Source organism: Pteropus medius, unplaced genomic scaffold, assembly GCF_902729225.1.
Source record: "Pteropus medius unplaced genomic scaffold, Ma_sr-lr_union100, whole genome shotgun sequence".
Taxonomy (NCBI): domain Eukaryota; kingdom Metazoa; phylum Chordata; class Mammalia; order Chiroptera; family Pteropodidae; genus Pteropus; species Pteropus medius.
In genome coordinates this window covers 1292524-1317098 of record NW_024351546.1, presented here as the reverse complement: position 1 = coordinate 1317098, position 24575 = coordinate 1292524, and the positions used below count along the sequence as shown (strand labels likewise).

The 24575-nt window shown below is 42.1% G+C and overlaps 1 protein-coding gene across 1 annotated transcript in view; it reads right to left on the bottom strand.

Annotated features, from left to right (window-relative positions):
• Positions 1 to 24575, bottom strand: part of PLXNA1 (plexin A1) — a 304322-nt gene that overhangs the window by 171400 nt on the left and 108347 nt on the right. Inside the window, 1 exon segment of the mRNA XM_039843598.1 lies at positions 10960 to 11043. Coding sequence (XP_039699532.1) covers positions 10960 to 11043 — 84 coding nt within the window.

The window sequence follows — 24575 nt, the reverse complement described above, 5'->3', positions numbered from 1 at the left end:
CACGCATCACACTTGTAATTAATTTAACAGATGGAAAGAAAATAGCCAATGCCAATGAAAGGAAGGGAGCCCAGAACTGTCATATACTGCTGGTAGAAATGTGAAGTGTTACAAACCTTATTGCACGACAATCTAGCAAGGTGTGACCACAAGCCTGAAGGATAGACACAATCTATGACCCAGTAACTGCAATTCTAAATATTTTTAGTAATAACTGAATTCAGGTAGCAATAAAGGTGGCCAAAGGATACCGCCCCCGTTTTCCCTAATAAGAAACGCTTAAAGCAACTTAACACTGCAATGACAGGGAACTGGTAAAGTTATGGCATAGACATAAGTAGGAATAGTATGCAACTAATTAAGTATAGAAATAGATTTGATGTAGAAAGACGGTCCATAATAGAGTTTTTTAAAGGTTACCAAACGACATGGATGGTTATAATCCATTTTTGCAAATATTCTATACTGTGACTAACACTGCCACAACAGAAACGGTCTGGGCAGCGTCCACCAAGATGTTAACCATAGTTGCCTCTCCAGTTGGAGGGCTGATTTAGCAAACAGCACTTTATTCCTGGGGCTTAGCTCCAATTTTTGTTTTTTTCTAATGTGAACATGTATTACCTAAGCAATAAGTATCAGCAATTTTTTAAAAGGCAATGCTGCCCCATGGCTGGATAAGCTTCAAGCAGACCGCTGGGTAATTCCCCGAGATGCCTAGTGCCGAGGCAGAGGTTTTTGGGCAGAGAGATTCTGGCTCTCCTGCTGGCACCGAGCAACATGCAGTTACATGCAGAGAACCACCTCCATCTACGTGCATGCACCACAGCCTCACTCTGCTGCTGGCTGCTCTGTGCTGTCATCTCTCTTAACCGCTGAGCCACTGTGTCAAGCACCTATCAAGCACTAAGCTCACTCTGGGGACAAAACAGCAAGTTAGGTTATGTGGCAGCCTGGCTTGGAGGGGGCAGTGGGAAGTGGTCAGAGAAGGCCTCTAGGGTGATCCTAGTGTCCAGGAAGAGGCCGTGTGGCCAGACAGCATGCTAGGTCTGGCTGGAGAAAAGCAGGACACACATGCGAGTCTATGCTGAGGAATCTCAGTTTTCTCTTGAATGAGCAGGGAATCATTGGTGGGCTTTAGGAAGAGTTCTCCTGCAACGAGTAGATGCCAGATCACAAGTGGAGGTCTGACTAATGCAACACCAACAGGGAGGTGATGGCTACCATTCAAGAGAGAGATCAGCAAGGCACTGCCATCATGGAAGGAGGACAAAGGAAAATCAAGAGCCTTAAGCTCAATGACCTGGGCAGGACTTGGCCCCACTGCGGTAGGGTGGCAGAGCACCAGGAGAGAGAGGCCACAGGGTAATTTTGGAATCCCTTCTCAGCATTTTGCCATCACGGTGGCCAAGGGGTGAAAGAAAGACCCAAGGAAATTCACCTGGTCGGATCGAGCTGATTGAGGCTGGGAAGGGAAGAGCTGAGAAAGAAAGGGGAAAAAAAAAAGGCCATGGAGTCCCTATTTAATTAAAATTATTGTTTAATTGGGTCTTTTCCAGCAGAGATAGGTGGTACGCACTTATGGCTCTTCATCCTATAAGTACCTATTTAGGAGACCTAATGTGCTGGAGGAAAACCAACAGACAATGACCCTGGAGCAGGAACTGCTGCATGTTAATGCAGCTGCTGCCAGGAGTGGTGCAGAGACCACTTCAAGAGAAGATAGTGATTGAGCTTGTGCTTAAAAGGACCCTAGAACCAATAATAGAGTGAATGACATAAATCAGCAGCCATGAACAGCCACCTCACCACTGTGATTCGATTCTGGCCTTGCATGATAATTTCCTGTCTCCTAACACAGGATACAGTTGGCTTTCCCTGCAGTATTTACCTTTACTTCTCTGGACCGAGTTCAATAGAATGAAGGAGAAAAATGACAATGAGGACCTAAAGAATTTTTGCAATAAGTTGCTGGCCCAAGAAAAGGGAGTAGGGTCTGTTCTCGGTGACGAGAGACTTAATAGCCTAAGAACTAATGGCAATCTGGTGACTCTGGTGGATACTGACTTATACTAGAAACAAACAAACAAACGCAAACCCTGGAAAAAGATTTTTAGGAAATTGTAGAAATCAATGTTAATTCTCTGAGGCAAGATAACAATGCCGTAGTTATGTCAGAAAATGTCCATACTTTTTAGAGACACATTTCAAAGGATGTATGGAAAAGGTCATGGTCACTGGGATTTGCTGTAAAGTACTAAGCAACGAACAAAAAAGGAGAAGGGGATAGATATGAAGAAATGTGGCAAAATTAAGTCTGGGGATAGGAACAGAGAGGTTCATTTTACTACTGTACTATTCTACTTACAGTAAATTCAATTGCATATCATTTTAATAAAGATTCAAACAATACCCTGAGTAGCTGATGAACAACTGATCCCCTGAATTTAGCCTGCCAGGGACTATGAACAGCAAATTCTGACTGCTCCCTACAATCCCAAATCATTCACACAACTGCTGCCTATTTCAAAGCCTGTTTCTTTACCTATAAAGTGAGGATGGTAACAGTTCTTACCTTATACGATTGTTTTGAGGATGTAATGAATGAACACATGTCATGCATTGAGAACACACCTGGCACTTTCACAGCAAGGACTGAGACCAGGGCAGTTGGTTTTTTATCACCTAGATCACTGGGTTCTTTGAAGGTCAAAGGAGGCAGTCCAGGTAAGGTGCTTGGCCAGTGCTTTTCAAGTGGGGAGCACTCAGCAAATGTTAGCTAGTGATCACCAAGAAAACCAGCTTTGGAGACAGAGGTAGAGTTTGTTAGCAGTATTTTATCCATTTAATTCTCAAAACTATAACTATCTTACAAGAAGGGAACTACTATTATTCCTATTTTATAGATGCAGATTCAGAAAGAACTGTCTAAGTCTTAGATCTGAAGTTTAGTAGCTGTGAAACCTTATACCATCTCAACCTCTTTGAGTGTCCTCATTTTCCTTTGAGATAACCACTCCTCCCCTACTTCCTATCCCCACTGCCATAAAACCTAAGTGACATAACTTAGGTATGTGAAGCAAAGAGGAGGTGTGTCACCAGTTCGGCGGGTTCCCTGGCTCAGACATCTATTCCAGAAAAGCCTGGCCACAAGGCCCAGGGAAGCTGCAGCCTCTCCAAATGGGCAACAGAGGCTGTAGACTCTGCTCCCTCTTCACCTGAGAGGTTACTGTGAGATACACGAGAGGATTTCTGCAAAGGATGAGATGAGACTGTGGGGTAAAGAAACAGATCTTTAGCAAACATACCAGAAGCAATACACAGAGTAGAGGTAGACAAGTTGTGGTGCTGGAGCTAATGAGATGGAGGTGGAGGTGAAGGTAATAAGAGGTGGTGAAAGTGAGGGTGATGGTGGAAGTGGACGTGGAGGTGGAAATGAGGATGGTGGGGGTGAGAGGGGTGGAGGTGGTGGGGTTAGAGGTGAACATGATAGAAGCGATGGTGATAGTGGAGATGATGGTGCCGGTGGAGGTAAAGGTAGCAGTGATGGTGGACGTAGAGGTGATGATGATGGTGGAAACGGCAGTGGAGGAGTTGGAGCTTGGGATAGAGGTGAGGTGATGATCAGAGAGGTGGAGGTATTGGTGGTGGTGGAAGCTAAGACTTAAAAGCATCTAACTCTAGAGCCTGTAATTAACTACTACTCTCACTCTATAGTGGAAAGACTATAAGACTAATGGACAGAACAAACGGCAAGGAACTAGAGTCCTGGTTATACTATGAACTAGTCGTGTGACCTCTAGGGACAAAGAGAACAATAGCAGTTATACTGTTTATGTGGCCGGTAATAGCAATGGCAGCTACTATCTATACTATCATATATTACAACAGATTAGATTCTATGCTATGTTCTTTATTATCTTGAAAATGTAACTATTACTGTCACCCTATAAAGATGAAGACTCCCAAGGCTTAAGTGACTTGATCATACCTATGAAGCCAGGAGGTAGTGAAGTTGTAATTCAAACCAAGGTCTCTTCAGATCTAAAAACCTCCTTACCAAGTGTATACTCGCTTGGCTGCCTTTAGGGCTCGTTTTCTTATCTGTGAAAAAAACTGAATTGGAGCAATGGTTCTTGATTTATTTCCTCCTGTTTCACTGATCACCCTTATCAAAGGCCCTGGGTCCCACTGGCACAGGCAAAAAAGCCCATTCTTGCTTAGAAAGGCCATTCTAAATCTCTAAGTAATATGCTCTTTCACTTCCAGTACACAGCTGAGAACATACCAAATACCCATTTTTATGCTGGTACCGTTACCAGAAAGTGCTACTAGTGAGGTACCAGGTGTGCAGGTATCCTTCTTTAGCTCACCTGGTGAAGAACTTCCAGAGTCAATCACCTTCAGAAGTCCTTTGGGCTCAGACCTTTACAAACTCAGTAGGTAAAGAACTGCTCCCCACAACAATCAGGAGGCAGGCTCCTTCCCCACTCGGGCCAATTTCTTGCTGCACTGTTTTCAGGTCACTGTTATCTGTTCCTTCCTCTGAATTCCCACTGCTCTGGCAGCTTCTCTCTGCAGGCGTGTCACACTGGGAATACTTGCTTTGTCTCGGTTTTGCACCTTAAATGGCAAGCCTCTCTGACTCTGTGGTACCGACTTTGGGCCTGACACAAATCAAGCCTCCCCACACTCAGAAATGTCTGCTGGCCATTCAGAACAGTTGGCTGTCAACAGTTCTGCGAACAACACAGGACACTCACCACGCCTCTGGAAACTGACTCCACCTTCTGAGCCAGAGCATGACCTCTCTGAGAACGGTCCTGCCAGGTAAAGCCAGCCCTTACCAAATGCACGCCCTCCTACCACTTTTGGGACTGGCTTCCCCCAGGGTCCCCTCAGAGACACATTATGAATTTTCCTCCTCCCATAAATAGGCTCAAGTGACTCTCTCTTAAACTACCAATGTTCTCTCTTTGAGTGACAAGACTTCTTGAAAGAGTGGTCTACACCTGCTTCCACCACTTCCCTCATTCACTGTGGACCCAAATAACCCTACACGTAACACGGCTTCAGTCTCTACTGTAGTCCTGAAAAGGGCCCCTCAACATGACTCACATATCCTTTAAAGCAATTAAGAGGCATCTTCTCAATCCTAGTCCTCTCTGACTTACAGCCTTGACACTGTCAACCACGTTCTCCTGAAGCTTTGCTTCCTGAGCCAATTTAGGAGGTGGCATGGTGTGAGGGAACGAGTGGAGACTGGAGCTCTGGCTTTACCCAGCAGCAGCTTGTTCTACCTGATCCCCAATTTCTTTGATTGCAAAATGTGTAATAAAATCCACCTTGCAGGGCTGCTGCAAAGATTTGTGATAAGAGCCTGGCACACAGCACATGATCACAAAAATCGCAGTGACCGTCATCTTGTAGGACACAAAACTCTATGTCTACACTTCTCAGTCGTCTGCTGGTCATCTCTACCTCATATGTGCATGTTTAGCATTAAACTGGTGACCTTACTCAAGTGTAGTGGCTCTCTTGAATTTTTCTCCAAATTATTCTTCTGGATATTCAAGCTCCAATCTCTCTCCAGCTTAAAGCCTTTCAAGAACTCCCAACACTATCCCAAAGGAAAGCCACACTTGTCTCCCAGTCATCCAAGGGCCCTCACAATCTGACCCCAACCTATTTTTACAGCTTCACCACCCACTGCCAACTGTCACATGGAACACCTGAGGTCTTCATCCGGAAACCCCACTTTCTCCCTGTCCTGCTTGTTCTCCAAACACAGCTGCCACCAAAAAGCCTTCTTGGCAAGAGCTGCCTCTTTTCCTCCCAGAAGCCCCACTGGGTCACTGCTTCCTGCTTGCGCATACACACTTTCCTTTCGTTATTCTTGCAAACACTTACCAAGCACCTATTCTATGCCAGATATCCAGCCCATGGTGATGAATCACCCTGATGAATCAGACCAGTGAGGACTTTGAGCTCCCAGACCTTCACAGTCTGGAAGGGGAGAAAGCCACAGACACCAACAGCCACAAGACAGCGTGTCAGGTGCTAGAACACACGACACGGGCCCTACAGGTGTGCGGGAGAGAGTGGCAGGTGATTCTGCTGGTGCCTGAGGGCAGGCCTGCCTTCCTCAGCTGCATACTATTTTCTATGAAGTATAATATACTGGCAGAAAATTGTAAAACCCTCCAAGCACAGCTTGATGGATTCTCACCTGTGTAATTAGCACCCAGGTCAAAAAAGGGAGTGCCACTACTCCCCTCGAGGGGTAATCCCACTTGCTGACACCACAGACTAGTTTTGCTCTGTTCGAACCCATCCGATGTGCACATACTCTTCTCAGTCTGGTCCTTTTGCTCAGTGTTCTGTTGGTGAGAGTTACCCATATTGCTGCCTGTGGCTGCAGCTTATTCATTTTCATTGCTGTACAAGCCTCCATTGTGATGGCTACCATAATGTATCTATCCTACTAATGACAGTTTGGGGCTATTACGAATGTTGCAGTGATGATCATCTTACAGCCTTCCTTTTGGTGAAGAGGCACACTTCTGTAAGGTACACCATTTCCAGGTCATAGGATACACCTACATTTAGCTTCAACAAACACTGGTAACAGTGTTCCAAGGTGGCTCTGCCAATTTACACCCCCACCAGCAGTGTCTGAGAGTTTGGGTTAAACCACAGCCTTGCCAGCCACCTGGTGGTGTCCACTGTTCCCATGTCACAGCTATTCTACTGAGTATGTATGGCCCTGTGGCTGTGACAGCATTTCCCCAAAGTTTGTGAGGCTGGGCCCTTTTCACATGTTCCTGACCAGTGGGCCATCTTCTCTAGTGAAGTGTAATCCCCTGTATTGACCTCCTCTTCCTCTGAGCCCTAGAGCAGCTCCTGTTTTCCTGACAGGCTCCGAATGACACCCCTAGGGACACCAGGCACAGAGCTGTTTAGTGCTGTCATTGAGAAGGCTGCAGTCTTGGCAGTATCACATGACAATCATTCCTTAAGAAAAGAAACCCAGAGTAGAAGCAAAGAGTAAAACAGGATGCAGGGCTGACTGCTCACATGTCAACTCTCAGATGGCACTGTGCACTGACGGGCAAGAAGTGAGACTACATTCTGGGGGAAAGAGCCCCAAATCCAGGAAGAACACACATATCTGCAAGTTTCTCGCTTTCTTCCTGCTTCAGTCTTTGAAGCTAGATCCCAAAAATTCCCTCATAACTTTGTAGGTGCTGAGTTTAGAAAAAATGAGACCATTTTTTAGAGCTGGCAGGTCCTCTGGTCACCGGCAGCTGGCCTTCAGGCATCATCCCATCAGGGGTCCTAATCCCGCCCCTTCTCCCAAAATGGATTGTGAACTTTGTGAGGCAGGCACCACAACTGTCTGAACCACCTCTTGGCATTTGGCAGAATTAAATAAATGTGAAATTAATGAATGGCTATGCATTTATTAAAGAAGAGGGAAAAGGATGGAAATAAGATGAAAGAGAATTGAATACTTCGATCTCAGGTACTTTACATAAATGACCACTCATCCCCGAAACAACTGGCAAGCTACTCTTAAAATTCCCATTTCAAAGATAAAGAAATTGAACTATGGAATTCAAACAACTTGCTCAGAGTCATAAGGCTGTTAAATTATTGAAGCAGAACTAGAACTGAGATCTGCTGAACTCCAAAATCCTCTCATCCCCCCACCCTACTGGGCCCCATGGCTAAGGACAGAAGAGTGGTCAGCTCACCAGCTGTAGGGTCTAGTTCAGAGCCACTCGGCACCAAGGCTTCTGCCAGAAGACAATGAACGTGCTGGTTCTGAAGGGGCACAAGTCACCCTTAGCCCCATGATAGCTGAATCCAGGTGTGTATGAGTGGAGCTCACTCCTAGTTCTTTTGTTTCCTACAAGAAATCACAGAGTGGCAGCTGAGCAAAGCCTCTGGGAGGCCAGTAAAGATAGTAAGAGATTCGCAGGTAGTAGAGAGCTTCCCCCTCCTGGGCTGTATGCCCGCCATGCGGAAACGAAAATGGCCTTGTTCTTGAACACTCTCAGGTATGAGAGAAGCATCCAGTTATGAGCAGCACATGGTCCCCACACTACCTTTCACGGAGGCCTCTTCTACCCCTGTATACAAATGGGTGCCACTGCCGTCATCTGAGAATGGCCTGTCCTGGGGAGTGGGCCATCCTTGAAGATAAGTTCCATCTTGGCACGTGTATACACGTGCGTGCACGCTTACACTTTATCCGTTAAATCCAAACCTGAAGCGCTATAACTTGAAACAGAACCCCCAATACCACCATACGCTCGAGAGTAGAGCCGGCACTCACAGGGGCACCTAGCATACGTGAACACGTTTGTAATGTTACCTCATCTACTATCCCCATTAACTCCACAAAGAAGGCATGAGCATCTCCACTTTACAGATGAAGAAATTGAGATGTGAGGAGCTGTAGTGGGCGTAGACTGTGATGGTACAGAACCGCATGTGGGCCAAGGTCCACTGGTAACCTGTGCTGCTTTCTGCTTCACAGTTTGTGTGTGAACACCACATTTGGGGTGTACTTCCAAGCACCGTAAAACCCTCACAAGACCCCTGTATCTCCAGCAGCTCACTGCTCTCTGTGGTGAAAGAGAAAACACTCCTCACTTAGATCTTGCAGTGTGGGCGTGAGGAACAATTACTCAGAAAGATTACAAAGCACAGGAGCCCCACAAAATATGATTTCCGCACTCAAGAATAATCATCTAGGGAATAAATACTGCAGTACGAAAGGGTCAAGAAGTCTCCTCCCCCTTGGAAATGAGTCTGGATTCTGTGCAGGCTTTCCCCACCTGCCAAGCACAATGGGCTGGCACTCCGGGCCAGTATCCCATAGGCAGAAGGGCAGCAGGGATCCAGCTGAGAGGCCTGTGGACACATCAAGGCACCTCCAAGAGCCCAGACCTCTGCTTCCCCCATCTCAATCTCCTCTCACCCATAACTGAACACCCACCTATTTCAGGTGGTCGAGGATTCAGCAGTTTTCCCTGAATAGGTTTCCATCGTCAATCCCTAAACTTAAAAGGAAATGGAAAAAAAAAAAAAAAGGAAAGCAGCTTGATAATTGGAAGGCCCCTGAAGCTATGTGTACAGAAGCTGAAATGTCAAGGTCTGAGAGTATTCAACAAATGAAAGCAGAATTATATAAAAGCAACGGCTAATAAAAGAGATTGTTGAATGCTATGTTTCTATTCTCCCAGTCACTACAAGAATAAAATTATCCACAGAGAAAATGGAAAACTTTTTTCAGAACTGATACAATTAAGCCCTCGACTATGCCTCTTTGCTTCCCTTCCTCCAGTTCCCCTGCACCCTCCATCTTCTTCATCAATCTCTAGTTCCTGGGATGCTGGAGGTACTTTCCATCTTTGGATGATCACCAGCAAAATGCTAGAGTGTAAAAGTCAGAAAGGAGATCATGTTTCTGCACCTCCTTCTGGAAGCATTCAAAAACTGTTCTCAAGCATGTAGGAAAATCTCATTTAAAAAAAAGGATACGTCTGCATATATAAGTAGTTTGGACCTCACTTTACGAGTGGGGAAAAACAGATGAGAAAGAAAGGCTTGTCCAGGAGAATGTCTTCTACAGCAAAGCAGAGAACTGGTTTTAAGGAGAACTAGAGTAGAGATGAGAGAAGAGTGACAAAGGGAAAACAGATTTTAGAGGAGGGAAAATGCTGTGAGGCTACTTCCCTTCCACCCCAAACAGACACATGCACGCATGCTTCTAGGAGCCAAACCCAGAGAAGAAAATGCAAGAGGAGCACAGCAGGAGACCGCAAAACTGCACACAGAAGAAAAAAAATCTGTGCTTATGAACATATGTCCGGGCAACTGTGATAATTAGAGCTATGGCTGGTGGAATTTTTTTTTACCCTTTTCCAGGATCTCAAATCACAATCCCTGTCATTACAGCTACAGTCAAACCTGGACAAGGAGGCTATTCTGGGAAATATCTGCTTATTAAGGGCCACCTCTGTAGGCAGTTCAGAGTACCCTGACAATCCTTGGGATCACGGGCTGTCACCATCAGCACTCTGTTCTGGCTGTCCCCTAAATACCCCAAAGAGGGTAGACAGGTAGGGGTGTCCCTCCTGTCCCCACTTCCTGGAAACGCAGAAATCCATGTTTCTGCCAGGCTCCAGCGTGGCATGCCACAGGAGAATACCCGTATGAAAATCAAGCCCCTCAAGCAAACTGTCGATTTCAAAGCTCCAAACTGTGACAAACGATTCTCGAAGATTTGCCTGCAATAAGCTGATGGCTCGGGTTGTTTGGCATGCTGTCTCAGGCAGGAGGGAAAACAATTTTTTTTACCCTCCCAACCATCCCTTCCCACGTTGTAAGCCGTTTCTATGAAAAATCTGTCATGATCAACAAATTAACTACCTGCCCCCCTCAAAGTAAGCAAGTTACCAAATGAATTTTCAAGAATTGTTCTAGGCTTAAAAAAAGGAAAAATAATGTGTCTTTGAATCTCATTCATTTCAAAGGCTTATCCTTAGAAAAGTAGTGTGTGTAGCTATGGTGCACTTTGATCTCCCTGGCTCCCAGGAGAAAATCAATAATACAACTTTAATATATTTGTATAGCAAGACTTCAAGTTATTATTATTTTTATCCAATGCAGCTTAACTAAAATGAGGAAGGTATACTGGGTCTCAGGCATCACCTGTGGTGAAATGATTTTTTTCTTAAAACGAACTATAACAGCCAGCCTCATTCAACAAAAAGCAGGCCAATTAAAAACCAATTATCTCTACGACTGCAACTTGTTGAAAGGTTGGGGACGTGGTGCTCGCTGCGGAATGCAGAAAGGTGAATGCGCATTGGGGCTTGTGGGCTCCTTTCTCAATGGTGCCTTTAGGACTTGGTCTTCAAAAAGGCAGCCAAGCCTCAGCCTTACCTTCTTCTCAATGCGCCCTAGTTGCTCCTTATAGAAAGCGTCATGGTGTCTCAGCTCTGCCTCTTGGTTCTCCAGCTCCCTGGCCTAGTTGGAAGAGAACAAACCCACGTTACCAGCAGCAGCAGGGCTGGGCTGGGGCTGCAGGGAGAAACCCACGATGATTTCTGCTCACAGCAATACTATTAATGAGAATAGCGATAATGAATTGAAAATCAATGCTATGCCAGATCGCTTACATATCTTGTGTTTAATTTTCACCACAAGCCTTCTAGGTAAGTAATTGCTAGAACCATTTCACAAATAACAAGCACTAACATTTATTGAATGCTTACTTATGCCAAGTACTGGTCCAAGCGGTTCCCAAATGAAATGATTCTTTCATTTGATCCTTATAATTTCTCTAAAATGGAGGTAGGCTTATGATTTCCCATTATAGATAAAGAAACAGAGGGGCTAAATGATCATCCCAAAGCTCAGAGCTACAAGGGAAGAGCTGGGGCTTGGATCTCAGCAGACACAGGGTCCGGCCTGGGAGCTGCACTCTGCCTTGAGGCCACACAGTCCAGAAGGGCCAGAACTGTTCTCTGGCCACAGAGTCCTCACACCTGGCACCAAACCACACCACTGACTCACACTCTGAGCTGTAAAAGGTAGGGACTCCCAAATGCACTTCTTCTGGTGAGGCAAACTCCTTGCCTCAGGGGTCAGGGAACTGAAAGGTGAGCAGTATCAGAACCCCAGAATCCTACAGCTTCCTTATCCACACGATGGGGAAAGAAAAGAAATGTTGGCACACACAGTCGAGGACTTTCTCTCACCATCACAGTTAGGCTGAGTGGCTTGGCTAACCAGAACAGGCAACATGGAACCAACAGACCAGGGCTAAACCCACCCCACCCCCCATCCTTAACTAGCTGGGTAACCACAAATAGTTTCCTAACTCCGCTGAGTTCCAACTTACTCAGGTATAATATATAACCGGGAACTGAAGTGCCCCACAGGACTATGTAGAGGTTAAAGGAAACCCCACAGAAAGGAGCATGGTCACTGCAGGTCACCACAATGGGACACCTGCATCACAGCAAAGCAGGGCTAAGAACTCTGGAAAACCAGCTTGGTGCTTATAGGAGAAATAATGCCATCTGCTCACCGTCTGCCCTCTGCTAAGGACCAACTGTGCTCAGTGACCATTTTACGCTCCTTGTATCACTTAATTCTCATGACCCCAACAGCGCAAATCTAGTCAATGTCTGAGGCGGGCCATGAACCTAAGTCAGTATGACTCTGAGTTTTGGGCTTCTTCCTTTAAACCACACTATGGTATCAACACGTGGTTTTGAACTGCTCAAAAACACCAGGTAGAACAAGAATCAATATTTTTATAAACTCATTTCCTTGGCATGAAACCCTTCTGAGGCCCTAGTCGGGGAGACGAGGTGGGAGGTAGAGGGCTGATAATGAGGAGCTGGCCACACAACAGTGCCTGAGTAAAGGCTTGGGTTTAGAGCAGAAGTCTACAACCCCTGGGCCATGGACCGGTACTGGTACTGGTCCGTGGCCTATTAGGAACCAGGTCGCACAGCAGAGGGTGAGCAGCGGGTGAGCGAGCAAAGCTTCATCTGTATTTGCAGCCACTCCCCAGCGCTAGCACCATCACCTCAGCTCCATCTCAGCTCAGGAGGCATTAGATTCTCGTAGGAGCACCAGTCCCTGGTGCCAAAAAGGTTGGGGACTGCTAGTTTAGAGGACAATGCTGCTACCAGGAAAACACCCGGCCAGCAAGGGCTTGGCAACAAGCTGACCACCTGAGAGTTGAGTTCTAATGCCAGCTCAACCACTGAGTGGCTTATATAAGCTTGAGCAAGCTGCTAACCTTTTCTCACGTATTTTCTCTTTACCTGTAGAATGGAGAAAAGAGTAGTAACTTGGCTCCCAAGGTGGCTGTAGAATATCTAAAAATGCCAAGAAGACTTCTGGAATGCCTGTGGAATGCCAACACTTCAAAAAAGCTAAAGACAAACGGCGAGACTGAATGCTGGGGATTTCTCACAGGATTTTTCAAAGTATGATGCTGAGGCATGTCCCAGGAATGCAGCATGGCTAATCTGTGCTGGACCCTCAGCAGCCGGAACTTAACCATTAATCATCCAAGGTGCAATCGGAGAAGCTGGTCTGATGAAATGAAGCCGGAATATCTCCCAGGGCCCCAGACCTGCCGTTTTCTAGCCAACAGTCTCAGCCAAGCAGGAAGATAACATGTGAGAGTAAAACTGTTGTGAAGCATTTCCGTGGCCATTCACTAGGAGCCAGTGGGGCAGATGCTTCCTCCGGGCAGAGGCTCCAGGAATGCTCAGCCCATGGTTCCTGGGCTTATGACAGCATGGATGCCTATGTCGGGAATGGGATGCAGAGCTAAAGCTCTGGGCAAAGCTCTCCAATCACTGCAGCTTCCTCAGGCCACAGACTGTTCACACAGGAGAAGGTATATTGAGGATACTGAAGGCCTCCTTCTGTAGTTACATCAATTTGCCACACAACTAAGCTATTATCAAGTAAGAAAATGATAAACTATTTCAAGAACTATGAGTTTGTCTTGTCCACTAGAATGGAAGCTTTATGAGAGGAAGGGCTTTGCCTGACTCTGGCACAGCCCCAAGCCTTGACCTCTACCACAGCAAGCTGGCAAGGTGACTAGCTCACTCCCTTCACTCCATCCACTAATCAGCACCACCTATCTACTCTGTTCATCTCTGAGATTTATAATGAAATCCAATGACTGACAATGGACCAGAGGTGACGTGAGAAAGGGCTGTAGAAAACGAATGAGATACAAACACCTGGATGTCAATGCCTGGCCCAGAGAAGGCACTCGATGATTCGATTTTTATGAATGAAGGTGGGCATCAGACAGTACTGGTCACTCTACACAGGTGCTAAAGTCCGATATCTGCTTCCCTGTACTCACAAGAGGCCATGCAGCAAGACCCTCAGCATGACCACGAAATCAGGGAGGCACAGCCAGGTCTCAGGGACTGATTCAGTAATTATCAGAACATTATTGAGTGTCTACCATGTGACAGACACTATCCTAAAGAGGCTGTGGACACAAAAGAGAACAGAGAAAGTTTCTGCTCCCATGGAGCTTAGATCCCAGTGGGAGAGACAAATGTGTGAGCAGATAAATCAGATAATTTCAGAGAGGTATATGTGCTGGAGAGACCACAGACAGAATAACTTGTGGGGTAGCAGGTTGCCATTTTCTCTAAAATGATTTCCAAAACAGTCTTCTGGGGAAAAAAATACTGAATAAAGTATGTTGTCTCCAATACAAAGGTAAAATATCACCGCTGTGAAGATCTACTCAGAGGATTAGTCTTTGAATGGGGAATTGAAAGGGAGCTTTAGTGATTTAGTCAAGGACTTCTTCCAGTCAAGAGAGCACAGTGAGTTCACACTTTGATGCATCTACTGTGCTCCAAACACATAGCAAGGGCAGATAAAAAATAAGAACACAAGACCAAAAAGACATGGCCAGGCTCAAAAACAAGATAAAATATCCAACAGAATTGAAATGCAAAGCAGTAGGTGGGCTGAAGCCAGCAGAGGCAGCCAGAACAAACCCTGCTCCATAGAGGCAGGGGACTGGCACCAGGTTTGCCACTCAGAGCCTAGGGCTCCCCCGGAATAAGCGTATATAAAAAAAATCCTCAGGACCCCCATATACGATTTTCAGTTTACCTGAACCTAGGTTCAGCCCAGAGGCCATAGCTATAGCCCTAACAAAGGAACCAGCACGCTGGCTCAGGTCTCAGCTCCACAGCACCAGCAAGACCACCACGGAGATGGACCTCTGAAGGCCACAATCACACTGGGCCCCGCACGTGGGTGTAGGTATAGGCAACCACAAAAGTACTGCACGGGGGAAAAAGAAAATGAGAGAGAAAACAAAGCAAAGCAAAGCAAAACAAGGCAAATATCAAAATTTCTACTCAAAACGATCCTCCAAATTAATCCCAAATATGTGCACAAATGTAATGCTTAGACTGCCAATAAAATCAGTAACTGGAATATGAGTTCACTCCAGATTAAATTTATTTTATGAGACATTATAAACAAGGATTTAAAAAAAACCTTTTTATTATGTAAAAATTTAAACACAAGACAGAATAATATAATAAAACCTCGGAGAGCCATCACTAAACTTCAAGAATTATAAAGGAAATCTTGTTTTACCTATTCTCTCTACCTGCTCTTTATCCCCAAATTTCTTACAGCAGATCATTTCATCTGTATACACTTCAATATATTTGTTTAAAAGATATAGACTTTTACTTTCCTAAACAGAACCATAGCACCATTGAACACCAAAAAAAAAAAAAAAAAAAAAAAAAAAAAAAAAATTAAGAGCCCCATACAGGGCATGATGTTAATTTCTTAACATCATCAAATATTTGGCCAGCGTTCAAATTTCCAATTGATAAAAGATCTTTAAAATATATATTTAAAAGATATATGAAAGAATAACTTCGGATTAAAAAAGAAGAAATTATGAACTTGGAACAAGCAAACCTGAAAACAGGTAAATGTTCCAAATTTAAATTTCTTCAAAATAAAAAAATAAAGTGGATAGGACAAACTCCATGCTGAGGGCAGTAAGAGAGAAATTAGCAAACTGAAATATAGCACAGAGATTTCAGCCAGAATGTTGCAACAGAAGACAAAGATAAAAAGAATGAAAGCGGACTCTGTCAGTCTGTCAGTCTTGACTCACTATTTCAGGGGAATACATGGCAGGGATGGCAGAGGAAGTGGAGGAGGAAGAGATGGGAAGGAGAAGAGAGGAAGGAGGAGGAGGACAAATGTTGGAGAGAAGGCAAGTTAGAGGAAGGGGAAGGCAGGGAAGATTAAGATGATGATGAGGTGAGGGCATGGAGTAAGACGTAAGCATAAGGAGGAAGATGGGGAGATTGGAGGAAACTGAGGGGAAGAAGAAGAGAGAGAATGTAAACAGAAAATATCAATTAAAATTATAGGAATATACCAGTTATATGTGGTAGGCAGCTTCTAAGATGGGCCCCAGTGATCCTCCTCCTGATACTCATGCCCCTGTGTGATGCCTTACCCTTGAGTATGGGCTGCACCTTGTGACTAACTTCCGATGCATAGAATATAGCAAAAGTGATAGGATGTCACTTCCTGATTGCCAAAGATAGTGATTTCTGTCTTGCTCACATACTCTCCTTCGCTCTCTTGCTTCCTCACACTGATGGAGATGCCTGCATGGTAAGGAACTAAGCTAGTGAGGAACTAAATTCTGCCATGTGAGGGAACATGGAAGTGGGGCCTCCAAGAGCTGAGTCCTTTCATGAGACCGCAGCCAGCCAGCACCATGAATACAGCCTGTGAGAGACCTTGAGGCAGAGGCACCAGCCAAGCCAGGCCCACACCCCCGACTCACAGAAACCGTGAGATCATAAATGTTGATTGTTTTAAACCACTAAATTTTGTAATTTGTTATTTAGCAATAAGTAAGTAACGAAATATGAATGGATTAATCTTGCCCTTAAAGGTAAAAAGATCGTCACTTTGGATAAAAGAAAGAAAAAGAAACTTCAACTATGTTTCACTGACAAAAGGCCCAATCCCCCATGCTAATGGCCTTACAGAACAAAAGAAAGCCTTTAACCGGACATAAATATAGACTGCAATGTATACTGTTTTGTTTTGTTTATATAAAACGTTGAGCTTTCAAACTAAGATTTTAAAACACACACAAAAACAAAAAAGTAATGACCTGGGCTAAAAAAAAATTATTCAATAAAACCAGATGTAGCAATGGCTCAGATGTTAGAATCAATACCAAGGGACTTTAGAACAACTCTGAATATGTTAAAGAATCTAGTAAAAAAGAGTACACGCCATATGTGAAAAGATGGAGAATTTCTGCAGAGATAGACACTATCTGGCCTTCATTATTTACAAAGAGAAATCAGCTATTAATCTTACTGAGGGTCCTTTTTACATGATGAATTACTTTCTCTTGCTGCTTTCTGGATTCTCTCTTTGACTTGTCCTTCAACGGTTTGATTATGATGTGTCTAAGTGTGGATCTCTTTGAGATCTCCTTGTGCACAGCCCTACATATACATATGGACTTCTAGATTCCTGGGAATATGCTGGAGCTTTTCAAAGCCTCCTCTGGACATTATTCTCTTGCTTTTCTTTTTAAGTTGTTGGGTTACTCTATTGTTTGCCCAAACTGTTGGCCACCTCCTCAGGCAGTTGTGATGTTCAACAATTGCCTCTGATTGTTTCAAAAAATGACCCCCGGGAAAAGATTGTTTCCACTGGGCAATGAGTCAAGTCAAATAAGGACAGCCTTGGAAGTGGGGTCTCCCAGAGAACCAGTAGATAGGAAAAAAACTGACAACTCTCTAAAAATGGGGCCATGAATGACTCCAGTCCTTTTCTGCCCTGTACAGTGGTTGCCAGGCTGCTGGTTTTTACAGTGATTGTGACTGTTGGTTTTCTAGGTTACTGGGGAGAAGAGGATGGGGATAAGACAGTTTAAGATGCTACGAAGCTCATAGTCCTTACTGAGATTCACCCATTTTTCTTGAACAAATATTCCTACATGCCTTGGTTAATTTTCAGAGTTCTGAAAAAAATAGATTCTTAGCATTTTCATTGCCTTTATGGAACAGAGGCTTTTCAGAGATCGTTACTTCACCATTTTCACTGACACCACCCAAAACTATAAAATAGAACCAAACAGAAACACTAAAAATAAATTTCTAGCATGGTATGACATTAAATCGTCGATTTATTAGCAGACCATACAGAGCACAGGAAAGAATCAACTTGAAAACAAGTTATTAGAAATTATTCTAATTGAAACACAGAGAGACAAAGCGTGAAAAATAAAATAGAACGGGGCGCACAAAATCCATAGAACAATATCGAGTGATATAGCATACATTTAATAGGAGTCCTAGAAGGAGAGAAAAATAGGGCAAAAAAAAAAAAAACGAAGAGATAAAGGATAAGAATTTCCCAAAATTAATTAAAGACAACAAATAACAGATCCGAGAAGCTCAGAAAAATCTCAAGCAGGATGCTTTTGTAAAGTTCTTAAATAATTCCTGAAGCCACGAAATATTTTTGGAACATATACTGTTGTAAGTTTTTTTTAAAAAGCAATTTCTAGAGCAACCACTAAAAACCTAACAGAAAAGACACAAATAAAAAGTCAATAGAGAAGATAAAATAGAATTCTAAAATATATTGATTTATCTCTACCCTCTTCCTCCAAAAAACCTGCAAGAAAGTAGCAACAGAGGAACAAAAGAATAGCTGGAACAGAAATTAAGTATCAAGATGGTAGATTTAAATGCAAACATATCAATAACAACATTAAACATAAATAGACAACCCCTTGTGTTAGTTTCCTATTGCTGTTATAAGAAATTACCAAAATTTAGTGGCTTAAATAATACAAATTTAGTCTCTTACAGTTGTAGAGGACAGAAGTCTTAAATAGATCTTATTTGTCTAAGATTATGATATTAACAGGGCTGAATCCTTCTGGATGCTCTAGAGAAGAATCTATTTCCTTGCCTTTTTCAGCTTCCAGAGGCTGCCTGCGTTTCTTGGCTCATGGTTCCACATCACCTGGACCTCAGCTACCTCATCACCTTTCCTTCTCTGATATTCCCATCTCCCTCTTTCCCTGATAAGGACACTTGAGATTCCATTGGTCCCACCTGGATAATACAGGATATCTCCATTATATATCCTTAACTTAGTTACATCGGCAAAGTCCCTTTTGCTATGTAAAAGAACATATTCACATATTCTGGGGATTAGAAACTAGGTATCTTTGGGGGGTCATTATTCTGCCTACCATAAGCCTCAATAAAAAGGCAAAACCCTAACTGTATGTTATTGATATGAAATCTATTTTAAATATGAAGACACAAACAGGTTTTAGAAAAAGAAAGAAAAAAGATATATTATGTGAACACTAAGTACAAGAAAGCTGGTGTGGATATATTAATATCAGATAAAAGCGAATTCAAAAAAATTACCAGATATAAAGAGGGTCAGTTTGTAATCATAAAAAGAGAACATTATTCAGTAAGAAATAATAATTCTAAGTGTATATGCACCTAATAACAAATCTTGCAAATACATAAGGCAAATTTGACAAATAAAAAGAATATAAACAAATTCATAATCTTAGTTGAAAACGTTAACATCTCACTCTCAAAATATGGACTGAATAACTAGACCAAAAAGAAAATCAAGAATACAGAAGATATCATCAACCAATATGACCTAACTGACATTTACAGAACACTCTATCTAACAACTGCAGAATACACATTCTTCCTAAGTGACTATGGAACAGTCATGAAAGCAGGCCATATCCTGGGCTATAAGAAATTTAAACAGATGAAATTAAGTAAGTATCTTCCATGACCACAAAGGTATTAAATTAGAAATTAATAACTGTAAAACATCTAGAAAATCCTCATTTAGAAATTAAACATATTACTAATCCATAATCCATGACTCCTAACCAGGAGGATAATTCGTTCTTAAAGAGACTTGGAAATGACAGAGATAATGGAATGAGAAAAAAACTTTAAAACAGTTATTATAAATATGTTCAAGGTTTAAAGGAAAATGTGAATATGATGAGATAAATGATAACTACTAAAAAGAATCAAATAGAATTTTGAGATCTGAAAGTAAAAATTTGAAATAAAAGGATGAAAACGTAAATGAAAGGATGTTTCTTCAGTGACCTGTGGAACAATTTCAATATCGACTGGTAACATATATATAACTAGATTCCTGGGGAAGGGGGATGGTAGTGGAAAAATATTTGAATATTTGAAAAATCATGAATGAAATATTTCTGTATATGTTAAAAAGTATAATAAACCCACAGATCTAAGATGTTTAACTAACTAAATAACCAATAAATACAATGTGATGAATGCTATAATAGAAATATACAAACTGTATACTTGTGATAACTTTTAAAATACATAATTTTCCAATCTTGATTTACAAAACAAACCAAATGAACAATAATAAAAAAACCCTTATCCCAAAGAATTTTGACGCCCAGATGGCTTCACTGATTAATTCTATTAAACATCTAAGGAAAAAATTATACCATTTCTAAGCAAACTCAGCAAGCAGAGGGAACACTTTCCAACTTGTTTTGTGAGGCCATTATAATAACAAATATGACAAGGGCATTACAGCAAAAGAAACGTACAAAACTATATCACTCAAAAAAATAAATAAATAAAGATGTAAAACTCCTTAACAAAAAAATCAGCAAATCAATTCCATCAACCAGTAAAAAGATAACACCACAGGATCAATTGGGGTTTATGCCAGGAGTTCAAGGTTGCTTCAACATATAACTTATCAATCAATATACTCACCACATTACAAAATAAAAGAAGGAAAATCATATGATCATTTCAAATAGATGAAGGAAAAACATTTGACAAAATATAACACCCATTTATAAAAAAAAAAAAAATTCCAGTAAACCAGTAACAGAAGGAAATTCCCTCAACTTGATGAAGACTATGCACAGAAAACTCACACTACAGATATTCGCACTTATTGGTGAAATATTGAATGTGTTTCCCCTAAGATTGCAGAGAAAAAGTTAGTAAGGATTTAGAAGATTTGAATAATAAAACTGACAAGATTGATCTAATAAATATATTTCTAAAATATCTAGTGCCAAAATATTTACATTCCTTTTTAGAGTTGAGTGGAACATTCGCAAAAATCGATTACTTTTTTTAGGATATACTCACAAAAATAAATTTCAATGTATCAATAGCATATAGAAAATATCTCTGATGAAAATACAGTTAAGTTACAAATCAATAATGAAAACGATGATTAAAAATGGGTTTGGTAATAAGCCTTCCTAAATAACTCTCAGGCTAACAGGAAATAAAAACAGAAATTTCAAAATTAGGAGAATGAAACTTCTACATTAAAAAAGATATGTGACATAGCTAATAAGGTATCTGAGAGATAAGTTAATGGCCTCAAGTGCTTTATTTTTAAGAGTTGAGACAAACAAAAAGATTACTTATTTCATGAACGAATAAAATTAGATTCAGATTAAGTGACTTGCTCCAGGTCACGCAGATGTAGGGCTATGAACACAGGTTTCCTGACTCCCAGTTCACCAACCTTACAACATTTTGGGACCACATCATCCCATCCGGAACTGTGTTTTAATAATGTAAAATCACTGGCTGATCATCCAACTGGATGCCTCTAAAATCATGTATTATAACAGTGCTTCTCAAATGTTTAAAACACATTTGAATTACCTGGGCTTTTGATAAAATACAGATTCTGAATTATAGGCCTGGGATGGGCCTAAGATTACACATTTCTAACAAGTTCCTAGGTAACGTTACTTTGAGTAACAAGGCACTACTAGATCATGCCTATAGAAAGATAAATGATGGTTATAATGACATCTCAAAGACTCTGCAAGATCCGTGATGGATCTAAATTATGTTCCACACAGCCCTTCCTTTAAATTAATGATAATGTACCCTAATTTTAAAAGATGATAGAGTCAGTGGTTTAAGTGAACAGGCTTTGGAGTTAGAAAAAAAAAAAAAACTAGATTTGAATACTAGATCTGTCATTTCCCTAGTGACCTTGTTCCAGTCAGGACTTCTATAAGCCTCAGATTCGTTATCTGTACAATGAGGAGATTAATACCTCCTATATTTCATGAGGTTGTAGTGAAGTTAAATGAGATTATGCACATAAAGCATTAAACACAGTATCTGGTACACTGTAGTTTTTAAAAAATAAATGGCAGCCAAGAATGATTGCGATAATAACAAAAGTGTTATTATTAAACATTCAACCAGAAAAGAAAATAAACCTATCCACAAACATAACGGACAGATTTTTAAGGTAAAAAGGCAAATCTCAAAGACAAATATAACTCTGAGATGATCTGAGATAATCTCTCTTTGAACTGATACCAAGATGCTTTGAGATGCTATATGCCAACTTCTCTCTTACATAGCACTTTCCTTCATCGCACCTATATGTTCCCCTCCTTAATATGTCTATCTACAGCAACTGTCACAGATGTCTTTTTCAAAAAATGCTATTGGATTTTTCCATTGAAATACAACTCACATACCATAAAACATATCCTTCTAAAATCGACAGTTCAGTGGTTTTCAGTATATTCACTAAGTTGTGCAACCATTACCACCATCTAGCTCCAGAACATCTTCAACACCCCAAAAAGAAACTCTGTGCCCATTGGTTCATTCCCCATCTTCCCCTATATCCAGCCCCTAAATGTCCATCTGGACAAAAAAAAAGTGATATACCTACACAATGGAATATATTCAGACATAAAAATGATTGAAGTACTGATAGATGCCACAATATGGACAAAAACCTTGAAAACATTATGCTAAATTAAAAGAAGCCAGACACAAAGGGCCATATATAATTCCACTTATATAAACTATCCAGAATAGGCACATCCACAGAGATTAAAAAGCAGATTATGGGAGAGGGGAGAATGCGGACTGACTACTCAGGGGTACCAGGTTCCTTTTTAGCATGAGGAAATGTTCTAAGCTCAGATTGTGGTGATGGTTGCACAACACAGTGAATATACTAAAACCCACTGAACTGTACACTTTAAATGGGTGATTTTATGGTATACGAATTATATATCAAAAAAGATGTTAAAAATACAGAGGATTACAATGGAAACGAATTATACTGAAATAATACTGACAATTTTATTTTAGGTTACAGAAGATGGCAAGGACCTGAAACAGAGGCTGGCACGGGTGGGAAAGAGGGTTCCACAGGAGAGGACCTCCTGATTAAATTCAAGGGGGGAGGCAAGGCATCACAATGACGCCCCCAGGTTGCTAGCCTGAAAATGGTAAACTACATCCACCTAGATTGTGAAGACAGATGAAATTGTGCACCGTGTATTTATATATGTCATCTATACATAGTTACATATATTCACACAGCTAATACAGTATTTAGCACATGGATATGCTCACATGAACTGCCAAGCATTGCCAGATGCCAGCTTACACTGTGTACGAACTTGTGTGTATACAGAGATACATTCTAAAATGACAAATTGCGTATTTGCTGGTCTGTTTATCAGCCTGTAAGGCCTAGTCTGTAAGTTCCTGGAGGTCAGGGGTGTGATTGTGTTTGCTGCCTTATCCCCAGTGCAACAAAGAAAATATTTTCTCAAAGAAGAAAATGAATGACGTCATTGGGAAGTTGATTTGGGGGGAAGAGGCATGGTAATCTTTAAGGACACAGTACACTGTGACGGCTAAGAGCTTGAATTCAGATCCTGACTCTATTATTTGCCACAAGACACTGGATGCTTGGTTTTTCTGAACCCAGGTTTCCTTACAGCGTTGCCACAAGCGTTTGCTGCTATGTTGCCCCAAGGGAGGGGTCCTAGGAGTGCCTGGGTATGTTTACTCTGGATCTGAAGGAGAAATTTGCACCAAGGAATCCAGTCCTGCCTTGCCCAGCTTAGACAGGTACACAGTGTTCTATGGAGTCAGTGCAGTTCAGGAGGTGGGTTGTAGCTTATCACAGGAATGCAGAACTGCAGTCATGCCTTCATTGGCTATTATATGGGTCTTGTCCAGGCCAGAGCCCAAGAGAAGAGTAGGGAGGGTCAGAGCTCTGTGGGCACTGTTGACCCCAGAACTAAGTCCCAGCTCCTTAGAGACCACTTCTCTAGGATTACCTTCCTAACTTTCTAAAACCACCTACTGTGCCAGGAAAAAGAGGGCAAGTCAGCAATGTGTCAGTGGAGAGGGAGTGCTCAAAGCCACATTTTTATTCTTCATTACTCAATGCACATTTTCTAAGAGTCACTGATGCCACGCAGAAATTTTGAAAAAACATTGTATTACAAGACCATCTGCTGAAATATTCTAGGCTCTCTCTGCAGCCCCCATTTCCTTTTACTACCAGGGAAAGCTGTATGAAAATGGTCTCATTCTGAAGGCTTGTGTCTGCTCACGCTGGTTCCTTCCCAGTCTCCAACCACAGGCTGCAGTTCTGAGACCCCCAACTGCAATGTGGACACAGTGCCCATGTTCAGAGGATGAGAGAATGGAAGGATCATAGGACAGATGGCCTCCGAGGCAACCAAAGCCGGCTATCCCCACATAGCCCAAGTATGAAAAGAAAAAGACCACAGGAAGGAGACAATGGAAAATGCTCGATGCTTGTTAACTCTGACACATTTGATCCAATAAGTACTATGCCCTCCATAGCCTTCCCTTCTCCAGGCAACACCTATTTTATACTGGGCAAAAAGTATAATCTTGGTTAAAACAAAAACAAAGATCAGCACAGTCTCGTGAAACAATCAAGGACAAGTCAATAAAAGCGGCAGCGACCATTTATTAACAGTTAATAAATAATCACCTAAGCTCTCCTTTAATTTACACAACAACCCAGTGGGGCAGAGAACTAGTATTAAACCCACTTAAAAGGCAAGAAAAATGAGGCACAGAGTTATT